The sequence below is a fragment of the Cnephaeus nilssonii genome, assembly GCF_951640355.1.
Source record: "Cnephaeus nilssonii genome assembly, chromosome: 4".
Lineage (NCBI taxonomy): Eukaryota > Metazoa > Chordata > Mammalia > Chiroptera > Vespertilionidae > Cnephaeus > Cnephaeus nilssonii.
In genome coordinates, this window is record NC_137075.1 from 53,688,685 (window position 1) to 53,704,134 (window position 15,450).

The 15,450-nt window shown below is 49.2% G+C and overlaps 1 protein-coding gene across 3 annotated transcripts in view; it reads right to left on the reverse strand.

Annotated features, from left to right (window-relative positions):
* Positions 1–15,450, reverse strand: part of MYO5C (myosin VC) — a 96,416-nt gene that overhangs the window by 59,633 nt on the left and 21,333 nt on the right. For 2 of the 3 annotated variants that reach the window (XM_079769239.1, XM_079769240.1), the window contains exons 5-10: positions 14,248–14,404; positions 11,498–11,641; positions 10,122–10,203; positions 9,062–9,169; positions 3,223–3,329; positions 1,831–2,096 (exon numbers count right to left, since the gene is read on the reverse strand). In XM_079769239.1, coding sequence (XP_079625365.1) covers positions 1,831–2,096; positions 3,223–3,329; positions 9,062–9,169; positions 10,122–10,203; positions 11,498–11,641; positions 14,248–14,404 — 864 coding nt within the window. Of the gene's footprint in view, positions 1–1,830; positions 2,097–3,222; positions 3,330–9,061; positions 9,170–10,107; positions 10,204–11,497; positions 11,642–14,247; positions 14,405–15,450 lie in introns of those variants that run through there. The other variant, XM_079769241.1, reaches the window with a different exon arrangement.

Consider the following 15,450-nt stretch of genomic DNA (forward strand, 5'->3'; position numbering starts at 1 on the left):
GTTTCAGGGTGAACACGGAACAGGGCTCACATAGACATGAGCATACTGGAGAAAGGCATGAAAGGATTCACCCTAGGCAACAGCATCATTACTTAAAAAGGGGTGCTTATTTTTTGGAGGGGTACCATTTATTTGGAGGGGTACCATTTTGGAGGGGTGGTGGCAAGCATGTTACTTTTATACTTTTTGAAGAGGAATTTAATTTTAAAGTTAAAATTTAACACATACTCTAAGAAGTTCTTGTGAATTTATAATTATTCCTGTCTCAGGTTTGCACACTTAGCCAAAAAATTCAGATTCCTGGATCTGAATCTGGCCTACATGCCATTCTCCTCACTTACTGCTCCTTGCACTCAGCTGCCTCCTCTCTCCCCACCCCCAGCTAACTCTCACACATTCCTTTCAAACAAACCATCCCCACCTAATTACCTACCTGCCCACTCCACTAAAATTTACGTCCCAAAAGGGCAGGGGCCATGTGTCCATGCTGTTCACCGATCACACCCAACACCGTGGCTGGCAATTAGATATTTGTATAGATATTTGTTGGATGAATGAAATATTCTTATAATAAAGGCCTATTTACTTTTGAGGCATTTTTTAAAACACAGAGAATAATACAACCATCACCTATTTCCACCACAAAGAGACTACTGTTTGGCAGGACTGTTCCCCTTTTACAAGTCTACTTACATCCTTACTGGCTGCTCACATACCTTTTTTTTAGAACAAGGAAAGGTAAATAATTTACTCGAGATCCCGCAATGTCTCAGTATTTTATAACTGTTGACATGTACTATTAATTGGTAGTCATTGTATTAACTGAGTCTAAGTTAAACAAAGTAACTCCCTTGAGGCACCCTCTTTACCTGGGGTCAGTGTGCCCCCTGCCCGCCCTTCCCCAGGTGGGGAGCCCAGCCCGGCTCTCCCCTCTGCATGGGGAGGGGGCTGGGCTGCTTTTCACAGACCTGGGGGACTGACCGCTCCCTGTGTGGGGGGAACACTGTGGTGCCTTTCGTGGGACAAGCTGCCCCTTGTCCCAGAGAGAAGCCAGGGTTGGTCTGGGAGGGGAGGGCTTGGGCGTGGAAGGCCAGGTGCCAACAAATAAAGCCGGAATGTGATGCCCCTTGAGCCCACCTCCACACGGGCCTGGCCGCACACGCCCTCTGGCTGTCTGTGAGCATCGTTCGTGAGTCTGACCTGGGATTTAGGAACGCATGATGGGGCAAAGAGAAGGAAGAAGAACAGAACTCCAACGTGGGGACTCCTGGGGAAGGGCTGGGGCAAATGCAAGATCTGCATTATACGGGAAAGGATGAGGACGTAGGCGTGGGAGGCAGGGTGGTGGAGGCCTTGGTGTGAGTCCTCCTCCAGCCTGGGGGCCTGGGCGAGGGCAGGACCTCTGGGACGTCTTTCCCTGTGAACGGGAAAGGGACATGGGGTCCACACCTCAGGGGGTCTCTATCAGGAGACAGAAGTGGGCCAGGGCCTCCCTCGGTGCTGGGTCCTCCCACCAGCCTCTCAGCCTCGCTGCTCCACCCTAACAGGGGATAATCTCAGGGCTGAGTGAGGGGTAGGTGAGCGGCACATGGAAACCACCCGACATGGTCGCTGGCCACAGTGAGCTCTCGAGGTGGCCGTTGTTAAGTTAGCGTTTACTGACACACTAAATAAGACACTGTCGCTCAGGAGACTGGACTTAACATCCGTGCGTGCAAAAACTGAGGACGCCATCTCTCTGATCATGTGAAACACAGAGGAGGAACCAGAACCAAATGATCTAAGGATAATGGGCATTCGACATTCAAACGGGGAAAGATAGGCTCTTACCCATAAATGTCCAAAACACCAATAAAAGTGTGCTGCTTGCCTGAAAACTGCAACGCTTGGTTAATTCTCTCCACAATGTAGTCAAACAGGTGAGCATAGACCTTCTTGGCCAGCGCGTCCCTGGCGTTGGCGGCCTGGGGCGTGGTCATGGGCTTCACCACCGTCTCCGAGGTCGTGATGATTTTGCGATTGCACAGCCACTGCGCGATGCTGCCACGCTCCAGGCCCAGGAGCTCACAGAACACCTGCAGGTGACTGTCATCCGCCTTTGAAAACAAACACGGGCCCCATCAGGGCCGTCAGCCAACAAAGCCAGCACGGGCCCCCCGCCAGGGCCCCTGGGCCCCCGCTTAGCCTGCATGAGAGGAGGACGAGCTGGCGTGAGAATGGCCAGGACTCAGAGACACGGCCAGGCCTGGGCATGAAGCGGGAGGGCCCAGCGGCGGGAGCTGCACCTTGCCCCTGGCCGGACACTGCTGCCATCTGCATTCATAGACGTGTTTTTTACTAGTGCTCTTTTCTTCCCCGTGCAGACATTAATGAGAATAACTAAACACGTGCCCCTGACCAAGCATCACTCACATGTGTCACAGAAGACGCACACGAAAACTTACCTAGTGTCCATTAATAAAGGAACCTGCCACGGAACGTACACGGTAAGAGGCAAGAGGTGTCCTTTCTTCTTACAACTGTCCCGTGCCCTTCAGGCCCTGCATAACCTGTACCCCTCAGCCCCCCATTTTCCAGCCTCACCTTCCACCCCTCCTTTCACTCGCACCTCTTGGGATATACTGGCTTTTTTGCTATTTCTGAAATTACACCCCCTTGCCCCAGACACAGGCATAGTTCACGTCCTTGTGTGCAGGCCTCTGCCCACTGCTGCCGTATAGGGAAGAAGGAAGGATTCAGGTGTGAGGCGGCCTTTCACATAGGGCCTTCAGAAAACTTCTCCGAAGGCCCTGCTCCTCTCTGCCCCTCCTCTGCCTTATTTCCTTTTGAACAGCCATCAGCAGCTGCCAGAGCCTGTCATTGTTTATAGTGTCTCCTCTCCTCTGATGAAAAGCTCCTCGAGGGGCACCTTGCTTTGTGTTGTTCACTGCTGTTTCTCCAGAGCCTACAACAGTGCCTGGCACATAGCAGTGCTAGTAAAATTTGCTGAATAAAAGAAAAATACATAGAAAATGCACTTCCCCCTCCTCTTCTGTTGCAAGAGAAAGAAGCTTTACTCTTTGAAGACAACCCATGGAAACCCTTGCTCTCCTCTTCCTATTAAGCTGGCCTCCCCAGTTGGTCCAACGCGCCTGGTGCTAAAAAGCAAAAACAGGGGAACCCTGAGACGTTCTACCGATGACCCCCCAAACACAGGCAGGGTGGAACAAGCAAGCCTCTTACACTGACGGCGGATCTCTCGTTGCCCACTGCTGTGATCTGCACGTTGCCCAGGTGTAGGATGGCTGCCAGGATCTTAAATACATCCATCTGAAAATCCTCCTTGAAACCTGAAGACAAAAATGTTCCCAAATTAGGAATATTGCATTTCTTCTCTTACTTGGCCGCTAGTAAGCGAACACCTGGGTTCCTTTAAGATACTCTAGGACCACAGTGCCAAGAGCTGGGACAGGGAGCATAAAGTGGACCCAGGTGAACCTGGCTCACACTTCTCCCCAGGTGGGCTTGTGCAAATGCACAGGGTGAACTCTGCAACCCGCGAGGTCCCCCTCAGCCAAGGCTGCTGGAAGTTCCACATAAATTAATAGCCACATAACCATTTCGTGTCAGGTGCCTGGGAGCATCGGCTCTCGTTTATCCTATGATGTACTTGCTTTATCTTTAATGTGCATTTTTCTTTTTCGTTCACAAGCCGCCTGAATTATTTTTATGGTGGGTGCTGGATTTATCTCACTTGCCCTAGGGGGCTGACCTGTGTGGACCATGGCATGGGCTGTCATGACCTCTGGCCTCTGGTTGGGTTTGACCAGTGGGGGCTGTGGGGAGGAGGAGAGAGGGGTTGATCTGCTCGCCTCTTTTCTGGTAACATCCCCCAAGCTGACTATGTTGCTGACTGATGTAAGGTCACTGCTCCTGGTCCAGCACTGACTTTCCAAACCCTTCTTTCTGGCTCCAGTAACACCCCTGGGCCTGAGCAGGAAGGTGCAGCGAACAGCTCTGCTGCTGCACTGGGTCCCCACTGCCCCTCTTGCCCCCGAAGCCCCACCCACATCCTTATAGCTGCTCCCTTCAGGAACAAGCCCTCCTCCTTTTCTCCTACTTGGAGTGTGCCCCATGTTTCCCACTGGCACCCTGACTGCTGTGGGCGGAATACAGATTATGAATGCCTGGCATATTTGGTCATCAGGAAGGGATTCGTGCATTTCCCAGAGCTGAAAATAAACCAAACAGGCTACTGGGAAGGACTTTGTGACTGACTCCCACAAATCACAGTGGAGAACCTGCCAGTGGTGAGCGGGGCTCGGCCAGGTCAGGAGCCTGGTGCCGGGTGGGTGGAAGGGTAAGCGCAGGCGGTGGCAATGACACTGCAGTGAGTCCAGGGGCTTGGAGATACACTCAGCCGGGTGGGAGGCTCATTCAGGTGGATGTCCGAGCTCCCTGGTCTGCACCGGGATGGCACCTGGAACGGAGACCCCACCTGCCCCCAGGCTCTCCGGACACAAAGCAGCCGGCCCTAAGGCCGAGCGAGAGCCGCTGGCTGAGGACTCCTGGGATATTTCAATAGCAGCGAGGTCCTGTTCTTCAATATTTCAAAACCTAGGTGGCTTCTCTACTTCAAAGATTACACAAAATCAAAGTCGCAAGAGACTTCAAACCAAAAATGCACGGATGACTTCAGCTCAAACTGCGTCCAGGCATTCGCCGCCTCGCCACATGGCGGTGAAAGCTCCACTGAAGGACTGGGACCTCTGGCAGAAACAACCTCCCAGGCCGCCACCATGACCAATGACAGGCCAGGGACGAGGAACAGCAACCAAAAGTGACACTCCTCTCGGCATGGTCCATAACTAAGCCTCTTCACCACGCCATGCCCTCCAGACTCGACAATAGGGAAGTAAGTCCAAAGCCACGATGGGAAAGAACGTAAGCTCTCAGTGCAGCACTTTCCTCGAAGGAGACAACGTTCCACAAAAGCTCCGCCGGCCTGAGTTAGATTTCAGTGAGAAGCACAATGTCCGGTCCCCTGGGCCCGAGTCCCGGCTGGGTCTGACTGTCCAGGGTGTTCTCTGTGGGAGCTCTAGCTGGCCAGGCGAGGATCAAAGGACGGGTTCAAAGAGTCAGAGGCGAACAAAGGAAGGAGCTTACGATCAACACGCACCACCTCTGCTTCCTCAGGGGGCAACTTTGCAGCTGGCCGGCTGGCGGAGGTGCCTCAGGAGCCGGGTGGGAAGGGGACATGGTGGGACCCTGTGTCTCTCGGGCACGGTCATCTCTTATGCTTACAACAACTCTATAAAGCAAGTATTCGGATTATTCCCATTGTATAGACGGGAAACTAAGGCACAGGAGGGCTAGGGCACTTGCCCCCAGTCAGGCTGGGTATGTCCTATGTAAACAGACCACTGCGGTGTGTAGACAGACTGTGGAGTTTGTGAAGCCGTCTTAGCTTTACCCGGTGTGAGTAACGTGGAGGTGCCCTGGCGACCCAGGCCAGGCAAAGAGGGTGTGCGGGCTCCGAGGCCCGCTTCCTGGGCTGGTGTGAAGCGGCGTGTGAACTGAACGAGATGACCTCATTTCTAACCGGCCCGCCTCTCTCTCCTGTTTCCATCACAGAACACAGGCACGGACAAGTCAACCACAACTAGCAATCACATTTAACGGAGGTGACGTGCCGAGTGCCTGATAAGCCTACGTAAGATTCAAGTTAGGCCACCTGCCCTGGAGGAGGGCTCCGCCGGAGACAGGTAACACTGCGCACAAACAGGAGACAGAGCCGATGGGACAGGCCGTGCAAAGCAGGTGCAGCGTTCACCTGTTAGGAGATAGACTCTCCGACATGATGGCTCCGCTGTGCAGCTCAGGAGCTACGGGCCACACGTGTTATGAGCAGCTGAAACACACCTAGTGAAACAGGAACTCAATTTCGTTTCACTTTAATTAAAGTACTTGTGGCTGGTGGTACTGTGTTGGACGACATCAGTTTAGAGACCATGAAGCCAGCTCACAGCATGATCTCCTTGGCTGCAGGGTCACAGGATGATGAAGTTACGGGGTCATCTGGTCCCACGCATGAATCCAGTTACTGGACCTCTAGAGTCAATCACATCCCCCTCTGCCTGGCCCTGGGTGACCAGGGGACTTGCGTGTTTGGACACACTGGGTGAAGTTAGACGGCTTCATGAACTCCCTCGGTCTTTCCCATATCGCAAGAAAACTCTCATCTAGGACAAGGGTCAGCCACGGTTTTCTTGGTAGGCTTTGCAGGCAGTGCCGCTGACGTCACCATTACTCACCTGCCACCACAGCGTGAAAACAGCCACAGACCATACTTACACAAATGAGTGTGTCTGGTCCCCATAAAAACTGTATTTACAAAAATGGGATGCCATCTGCCAACCTTTGGTCTAGGATATGTTTTAGTGATTCATGCAGTGAGGTCATGCTTTCATTAAAGGTGTACTGACCTCTGATACAGCATGGCACAGTTCATAAACCATTTCAGACATTATCTCTTCATCTCACAACATCACTCACAGCTACTGTGGTGGCTACTCCTGTGGCCCCAGGGCCCCCTCCTAGCATTCGTGCCTGCATGGCTCCCTCCATGAGTCCTGGTCTGAGCTGGCCTATGGCTTGCTGTGAGTATTAGCATGTGGCAGTAGTGAGACCACATTACTTCTGAGGATGGTTCATAAAAAGCCCTGCAGAGTCCATCTGAGCCTGTTGGAACCGGCTCTGGGAGATGGTAGCCACACACGTGCAGTCCCTTCATTGTGAGACCAGCAGCTGTGGGGACGTCCACGTGGAGAGACAGACACCGCCCAGCCCCCGTGGCTGCAGCCACCGTGGCTCACAGAGGATCCAGCCCCTGCCACCATCACACGACAGTCCCACGTGAGACGTGCCCAGTTGAGCCCAGTCCACCCAGAATCACAAGAGATAATAAACTGTCATTGTAAGCCACGAATAGTTGGGGAACAGCAATAGATAACTGGAACAACTAAATATTGTCATTATGCTTCCAGGTTACAGATGGAAAACTGATGCCCGGAGATAATAATGGACCTGCATGAGATCAAGGACCTGTGTTATGACACATGAAAAACTGGAGCACGCCCTGGCCAGTGTGGCTCAGTTGGTTGGAGCATCGACCCAAGTTCTGGTTGCAAGTTCTGGTCAGGGCACATACCTAGGTTTTGGGTTCAGTTTCAAGTTGGGGCACATACAGAAGGCAAACAACTGGTGTGGATGCTTCTCACATGGATGCTTCTCTCACATGGATGCCTCTCTCTCTCTCTCTCTCTCTCTCTCTCTCTCTCTCTCTCTCTCTTTCTCTCTCTCCCTATACCCCCCACTCTCTCCTTCCCTCCCTCCCTGACCCCCCTCCTTTCCCCTTTGTCTAAAATCAATAAGCATCTCATTGGGTAAGAATTTTTAAAAAAAGAAAATACATGACAACAGATAATTAAGTACTAAACTGTGAGGTCTAACAGCCAATGCACAGGCAGTCAGAAGAGAACACGGTCTGGGGCTAGCATCTTTGAACAACAGGCACATGGAAAGGAAAGCATGCAGATTCCTTTGTAGTCCTGGCATTCTGCCAGCCACGCCCTGTCACCTGCTGAGCTGGCTCTGGTCTCACACTGATCAGAAGCTCTGGTTGGCAGTTATGTGTGGATGCCTAGACTAATACAAAAAGGGAAAGAGAATGACTATTGTTATAAAACCATTTGGTTGACAGTCTTTCCAAACATGAGCTCCATGTAGGGAAAGCAGCTGGAGAAAGACTGGGAAGAGTACCTGCTTCACCTGTGCCAACCTCCTAGCAATGCAAGATTTGGTTTCCATATAAAATGAGATGTTTAAACACTCACAGATACAGAGAACAGACTGATGGTTGCCAGAGGGGAAAGGGGTTGGGGGACTGGCTGAAAAAGGTGAAGGGATTGAGAAGTACAGATTGGAAGTTACAGAGTAGTCACAGGGATGTAAAGTACAGCATAGGGAATATAGTCAATAACATTGTAATAACTATGTATGGTGCCAGGTGGGTACTGGAAATATTAGGAGGACACACTTCATAAAGTATGTGATTATCAAGTAACTATGCCATACTCTGCAACTAATCCTATATAATAAAACCCTAATATGCAAATTGACCAAATGGCAGAATGACCGGTCGCTATCACACGCACTGACCACCAGGGGGCAGACGCTCAACGCAGGAGCTGCCCCCTGGTGGTCAGTGCGCTCCCACAGGGGGAGCACCGCTCAGCCAGAAGCCAGGTTCATGGCTGGCAAGTGCAGCGGTGGTGGCGGGAGCCTCTCCTGCTTCTGCGGCAGGCAGCATCCCCCGAGGGGTCCCGGACTGTGAGAGGGTGCAGGCCGGGCTGAGGGACCCCCCTGCCCCAGTGCACAAATATTGTGCACTGGGCCTCTAGTACAAAATAATATTGAATGTAAACTGTAATTGAAAACAAATAAAAAATTTTAAATGAGATGTTTTAAGACCCTGAGTTCAATTCCAGTTCCCTCCATACTTGGCATGTGGCCTTGGGTAAATCATTTACCATCTTGGTGCCTCAGCTTACCTGCTGTAAAATGCAGGAAATACTAGCGCCTACCTCCCAGGGTGGCTGAAAGGTTCAAATGCGTTGATAAGCATGGTAAAGTGCCCAGGGTGACACCTAAACTCCATATAAGTGCCCACCATTTTATCATCATCAGGAGGTCCACGAAGGCCAGTTGGGGTCAACATTGCACTTCTGAGCTGAGTCAGCTACTCCCTGGTCAGCCCAGAAGTGCTTCCGAGCACCCACAGGGCTACAGCCCAGGCGTCTCCCAGCAACCGTGAGGCAGAGGACAAAGAAGCTGGGGGCTCCATCTTTTCCGGGAAAGACAGTCTTGATCATTTGGCCTCTATGTTCTGATCGACTCATTCTAAAGTTAGGATTTATTAGGAATATTCTGCACACATGCATGCTGGGCACCCTGCTTTTAAACTTTTTAAATTTGTTTAAAAGAGGAAATGGCCACACCGTGGACAGGACGCCTCCCTTACCCAGCAGTGTGAAGGTCTTCCGCGTCTCCTCCATGCCAGCACTGTCACTCACCCCCTCAATAACGGTGCTGCCGCCCATCCTCGTGTAATTGAATTCTTCCGCTCTCCCTGAAATCACAAGATGGTTACATCTGTAGCATAAAAACTTGGACATGCAAGTTTATAAAAAAGGAAAGTTCTTAATTAGCTATAGTAAGCATTCTACACACATTACTCCATTTATTCCCTAGAATTCTACCTACAGACGCAGAAGCTGAGGCTCCTCAGGGTCCCGCACTGATGGCAGGGCAAGAATTTAAACACAGGCTGCCTCCAAGCTCATGGTTTTTGATCCCACTTCTAACAATTTTATTATGCAGCTTTCTGTGTCAAACTTCTGTGCAAATGTCTGTGTCACAGACATTTTTAGTGAGGTTTATTAAATGTACAATGAGCCACACACATTTTAGATGTACCCTTTGATGAGTTTTGATATATGTGTACTCTGATAAACATCACCACAAACAAGATCATGACCTCCTGTGTATCTGATATTTGGATAATAGGTAACCCTTCTTCCACATTCGCTATTCACAGTCTGTTTAGCACACAAAGCATGGATATTATCTTCGTGTGACTTCATTATGACTTCCTAAATGGTGACCTTGAGTCATCAAGGAAGTTCAAATTATGATAAAAGTACTCTATCTTAGAAGGAACAAATATGTCATACACATTAGGAAAATGACCAAGGAGTTCAGATAAAAAGAAAAGTTTGGAGACTTAGAGCATAAGTTCTAGTTGTCAGGAGGCCTTATCCACGTGGCTCTAGCTGCATGACACAATCACCATGACCTTGAAAAGAAGCCTGGAATTGAAGGGCTCCCCTCTCTGTGGGTCCACCCTACCCTCCAGCTCTTATCTATCTCCTTAGAGGCATCCATCCCACACCAAAACCCAAGGATCTTGTACCTTTGGACAGAATATATTTTTGAAGTGATGTTACTGTAAGAAGAAGTTAACCTAGAATTTAAACCCCTACGTAAAAGAGAGACTCTTCCACATACCATCCGTCACGTACCCAATTTAAGATGTTTAAATTCCGACTGCTGTGCAGATGCACAGAGCTGATAGAAAATGTGGTAATTTCGTTCATTTTCTGACTGTAAAAGAAAGAAAAGTCCCCAAATTACACCAATCTTTATAAATGAAAATGTGAGGTTTCTACCAGAGGGTCTTCGATGGCTGATCTGTTCTGGGGACCCAGGCACCTACCTTGGTTTCTGCTGCATCAGCAATGCTGGCACCCACCCTGCTCCCTCTGCTGGCCCACAGGCCGGCCCTGCCTCTTACAGACGGAGAACTGGAGGCTCTGATGGCCCTCCAAATAATGACCCCAGAGAAAATGTTATTTTTTATTTTTTAAAAATTTTTGGCTAATTCTCACCCAAGGATATATTTTCCACTGATTTTTAGAGAGAGTAAGAGGGTAAGGAGGGGGTGGGGGGAGAGACAGAGAGAAACATCAATGTGAGAGAGAGACACCTTGATTGCCTCCCGCATGCACCCTGACTGAAGCGGAGGATGGAACCTGCAACCCAGATACATGCCCTTGACTGGGAATCAAACCCAAGACCCTTTGGTGCACAGACCAACACTACTCGTTACCTCAAGTCTAGTCTCTGGGGGTTGCCCCAGTAGAGGGCCACGCAGGAGGCTGCTGATTGCTGCTATGCTCTCACACTGTTTCTCTTTTCTCCCTTCCTCTCTCTCTAAAAATCAATAAACTACTCTTAAAAAATAAAATAAAGATATATACCCCTAAGTGCATTGCAGCATTATTCACAATAACCAAGATACGGAAACAACCTAAGTGTCCTTCAATGGGAGACTATAAAGAAGATGTAGGGCATATATACAATGGAATACTACTCATAAAAAAGGATAAAATATTGCCATTTGTGATAATATGGATGGATCTTGAGGGTATTATAACTGAAATACTAGTAAGTCTGATGAAAAAAAAGATAAGAACAATATGATTTCAATCCTATGTGGGATATAAAACAAAAGCAACAAATGGCCCTGGTCAGTTTGACTCAGTACTTACCAGAGAGAAAGGAGGGTGGGGGAGGATGAAAAGAAAAAAAGGGGTCAAATATATGGTGGCAGAAGAGACTAGACTTCAGGTAATGAGCACACAATATAGTATAAAGATGTTGTATTATAATGTGGTATGCTTGAAATTTATATGATGTTATTAACCAATGTTACCCAAATAAATTCAATGAAAATTTTAAAAACATTTTTTTAAGAACAGAAGAAACCAAACAAACTGTAAATGAAGTGACTCTATTCAAGTCACAGAACAATGTAGGCTGTCTAATGAGTATATAAATGGAAACAATACTTAAAAAGTTGGGAAAAGGAAAATTTAACGAGTATTTTTATCCTTACTTGAAAGACAACTCTGGATTTCTCCAGCAGGTAAGTTCTCATGTTGGCTCCTATAATTTGATTTCTCTCATCAAAACTGATTTCTGTGTATTTCCCAAACCGACTGCTGTTGTCATTGCGGGTGGTCTTGGCATTTCCAACAGCCTGCAAAGCATAGAACTCCCTTGAAATAACCACATTAAAAAGTTCTTTGCATTCACATTATTGGAGCAGTGTTAGTAAATCCAATCCTGTATGGAGGGGGGGGGGGGAGGGTATTAGCAGAGGGAGGTTGGGGGATGGGAAAGCAGCTCTCCTCAATCTCTGGGAGACGCTGAGCAGAACAGAAAGAGCGCAGGCTCTGATATTTCAGGTCCCTAGGTTCCTTTTTAATCTCTGTGTGATGCTAGAAATGTTATTTCGTCTCTCTCTGTAATATGGGGAAATAAGCACCCTACAGAATTGGGAGGAAAATGAGATAATATAAAGTGCCTCACCTCATCCATGCCCCACATAGTATAAATGCTCAATTAAAAGTCCACATCCTTCATTCAACCTTTATTTCTATCCTTAGCCCTTACCACTTCCCTTTAACCGAAAAAACTGCCTTCTCCCCCCCTCCCTCCCCAGAACCCCAACACACAGACACACTCTGAGCACGATTTCAGCTTTTTTACTTCCATCCTTGAATTCCGTCTCTTCTGCCTGTCTCCCTTCCTGAGCACCTTTGTCTGGAAGTGCCCTTCTGATGCATATGTACTGTGCTTCCTGCCCGGTCACCACACTCCATTACGACGTGTATTTACCGAGCCCCTGCTATGGGCCACGTGCTCAGGAGGCAAAGGTTAACCCAGTGGTCGGCAAACTGCGGCTAGCGAGCCACATACGGCTCTTTGGCCCCTTGAGTTTTTAGCAAAGGCCAGCTTAGGAGTACCCTAATTAAGTTAATAACAATGTACCTGCCTATATACTTTAAGTTTAAAAAATTTGGCTCTCAAAAGAAATTTCAATCGTTGTACTGTTGATATTTGGCTCTGTTGACTGATGAGTTTGCCGACCACTGGGTTAACCCAACAGACCTGGTCCTGCCTTCATGGAGCTTATAGGCTGGTGGGCAAGGCCAACTCTGAACAAATAACCATAAAATCACCCACTGGGCACTTCACTGGGCAGGGCTTCTGGACTCTTCTATTGCTACCTTGGACTGTGACTTATGTTTCTATTTAACTTGAAAATATGCTTATGTTAGAGGAGCCTTAAAACTTGGGGACTGGGTCTTATTCTTTTTCATTACATCCCATATTATCTGGCACAGTGGCTTAAACAAAATAGGTGGTCTGATACATAAATATTCATTGAGAAGGAAGTAGAGAGGAGAGGTCTAGAAATCTAATGTTCTTAATTACTTGCTCCACTTCCAAATAAACCCAAATCAATCCTCTTCCCATTTTGCGAGGCAGCCAGAGCCGGCCTTTGGGTCCTGCCCGTAGCCTTTCAGATGCCCCTTCTTCTGAGAGGGTAGTGTCCTCACCCCTAGCTGCTATCACCGCTGGCCTTGCCCACACGTGACCATCGATATTATGCTGATGAATCCGCTGCAGGGAAGAGGAAGAGCCTTGCTATGTGGCATTTTGCTGATTTTTAAGGTGTGGATACTCCCACCATGATTGATTTCAAACTCCCATGGGTTCAACAATAGCTCACAATACAATGCCTGCACATTTAACACTCAGTTCAGGACAGTTGGTGCCCGCTGGCTGCAGAACTGCTGGTCTCTGTGCACTGGTGTCTGTGGTTGAGGACATTTCCCCGGGATGTAAATGTAAACAGGGGGCTCCTGAAATCTGCCGGTAGAATTTCTAGCCCAGCAGACAGACGGGGGAGCCTCAGAGGCAGCAATCTCTGCCCCATCTCCTTCAGCTCCCACTGAGAACAGAGTTCCAGGCTGTTTCTCACCCTCACTTATTTGATCTTTATTATTATTACTAGAGGTTCAGTGCACGAAATTCGTGCACGGTTGGGCGGGGGGGGGGGGTCCCCTCAGTGCAGCCTGCACCCTCCCCAATCCAGGACCCCTCAAGGATGTCCGACTGCTGGTTTAGGCCCAATCCCAGGGATCGGACCTAACCCAACAGACATCCCTCTCACAATCCAGGACCGTTGGCTCCTAACTGCTCACCTGCCTGCCTGCCTGACTGCCCCTAACTGCCTCCCCACCAGCATGGTTGCCCCTTACTGCCCCCCCTTGCAGGCCTGGTTGCCCCCAACTGCCCCCCATGCCAGGCTGGTTGCCCCTCACTAATCCCCCTGCCGGCCTTGTTGCCCCACTCAGCCTGTTTGGTCATCTGTTCAGTTGTTTAGGATGTGACGGCCCCTGGCTCTTTATACATATAGATTATTATTAATTTATCTTTATTGTTGAAAGTATTATAGGTGTCCCCTTTTCGCCCCCCCCCATTGACCCCTGCTAGACTGCACCTGGCCCCCCAACCCCACCCCACCCCCAGGCCTTTACCACATTAGTGCCTGCATCCATGGGTTATGCATTTATACATATAAATTCTTTGGTTAATCTCTTCCCACCCACCCACCCACCCTCACCTTCCCTCTGAGGTTGGACAGAGACATAGAAGCATGGAACTTTGGTTAGTGAGGTCTTTCAAGGGAGGGAACTATGGTTAGTCAGGACAACACACACACAGACCAGCCCACCTCTCCATCACCACATGCCATTGCCTCCCAGCCTGCCCCCGCCCACCCGGGGCACACACCTCGGTTATGGGGTTAGACGCCAGCACCTTGTCCTCCACGTGGGCATTACTGTTCGACTTGCTGACGGTGGCAAAGTACCTCATGGCATAGCGAGCAGACACCGTCTTCCCAGCACCCGACTCCCCGCTCACAATTATTGACTGATTTTTATTGTTTCTAAAGCAAACAAATGAAAGGATTTTAACATGTACATTCCTTCTTATTACAAGAGCAGAATCTAGTCACTAAGAAAAATGCAGACAAGCTGGAAGGGAAACTTTCATCACTCCAAAGCAGTGCTTTTCAGCCCGGGCGCTGGCGGCAGGCACAATGGTTTTCCCACAGAATTTGTAAAACATGCACTACCTGACTATTAGTCAGGGCACTGACCTCTTCTCCCTTAGGTTGTCAAATAAGAAAATGACAACAGCCAACACAACAATGCTGTCCAGTGTGAATGAATCAAAATTCTACCTACTTTCTTGTCAGATCAGCAAAATTAATATTTTTTTTTGGTGTGCCTCAGAATTTTAGTAATTAGTTTATGTGCTGTGAGATGAAACAGGTTGAAAATCGCTGCTCCAGCGTACCTGTTTTCAGCATTCCAGAGAATTTCCTTCCAGTCTTTTTTCCTATGTGACCATGCTGAAGACACAATTTTGTGTCCTGTCTCCTGTGCTGAGGGTCCCCAAGACCAATCCCAGGTTCAGTGGTCCGCTAGGAGGACCCACAGGACTCAGCATGGAGTCGTAGGCACGTAGGCACGGCTAAGATTTATTACACCGAAAGGATACAAAGAAACTCAGCAAAGGGCAGAGACACATGGGGCCACCTCCAGAGGAAGCCAGGCGTCAACTTCCAGGAGTCCTCTCCCAGTCAGTCCCACAGGACACACTTAATTCTTCCAGCCGTGCACTGTGACAACACGCGCAAATGCTGTCTACCCGGGAAGCGCATCAGACCCAGTGCCCAGAGTTCCCATTGGGGCTGGTCACACAGGCATCCCCTAACGGGTACCAACAGTCCAGGTGCCCAGAGGAAAGCAGATGTTCAGCATGAACCACGGAAGTAAGCGTCAGTACAGCGAGCCACTCTTATCAATTAGGAAATGGGGAGAACCTTCCTGAAAGCCAGGTCCCCAGAGGCCAGCCATGGGCCATGTTTGCAAACAGGCCTCTCGTGAGAGCAGTCTCAAGCCTATGTCAACCCCTTTCTGCATACCC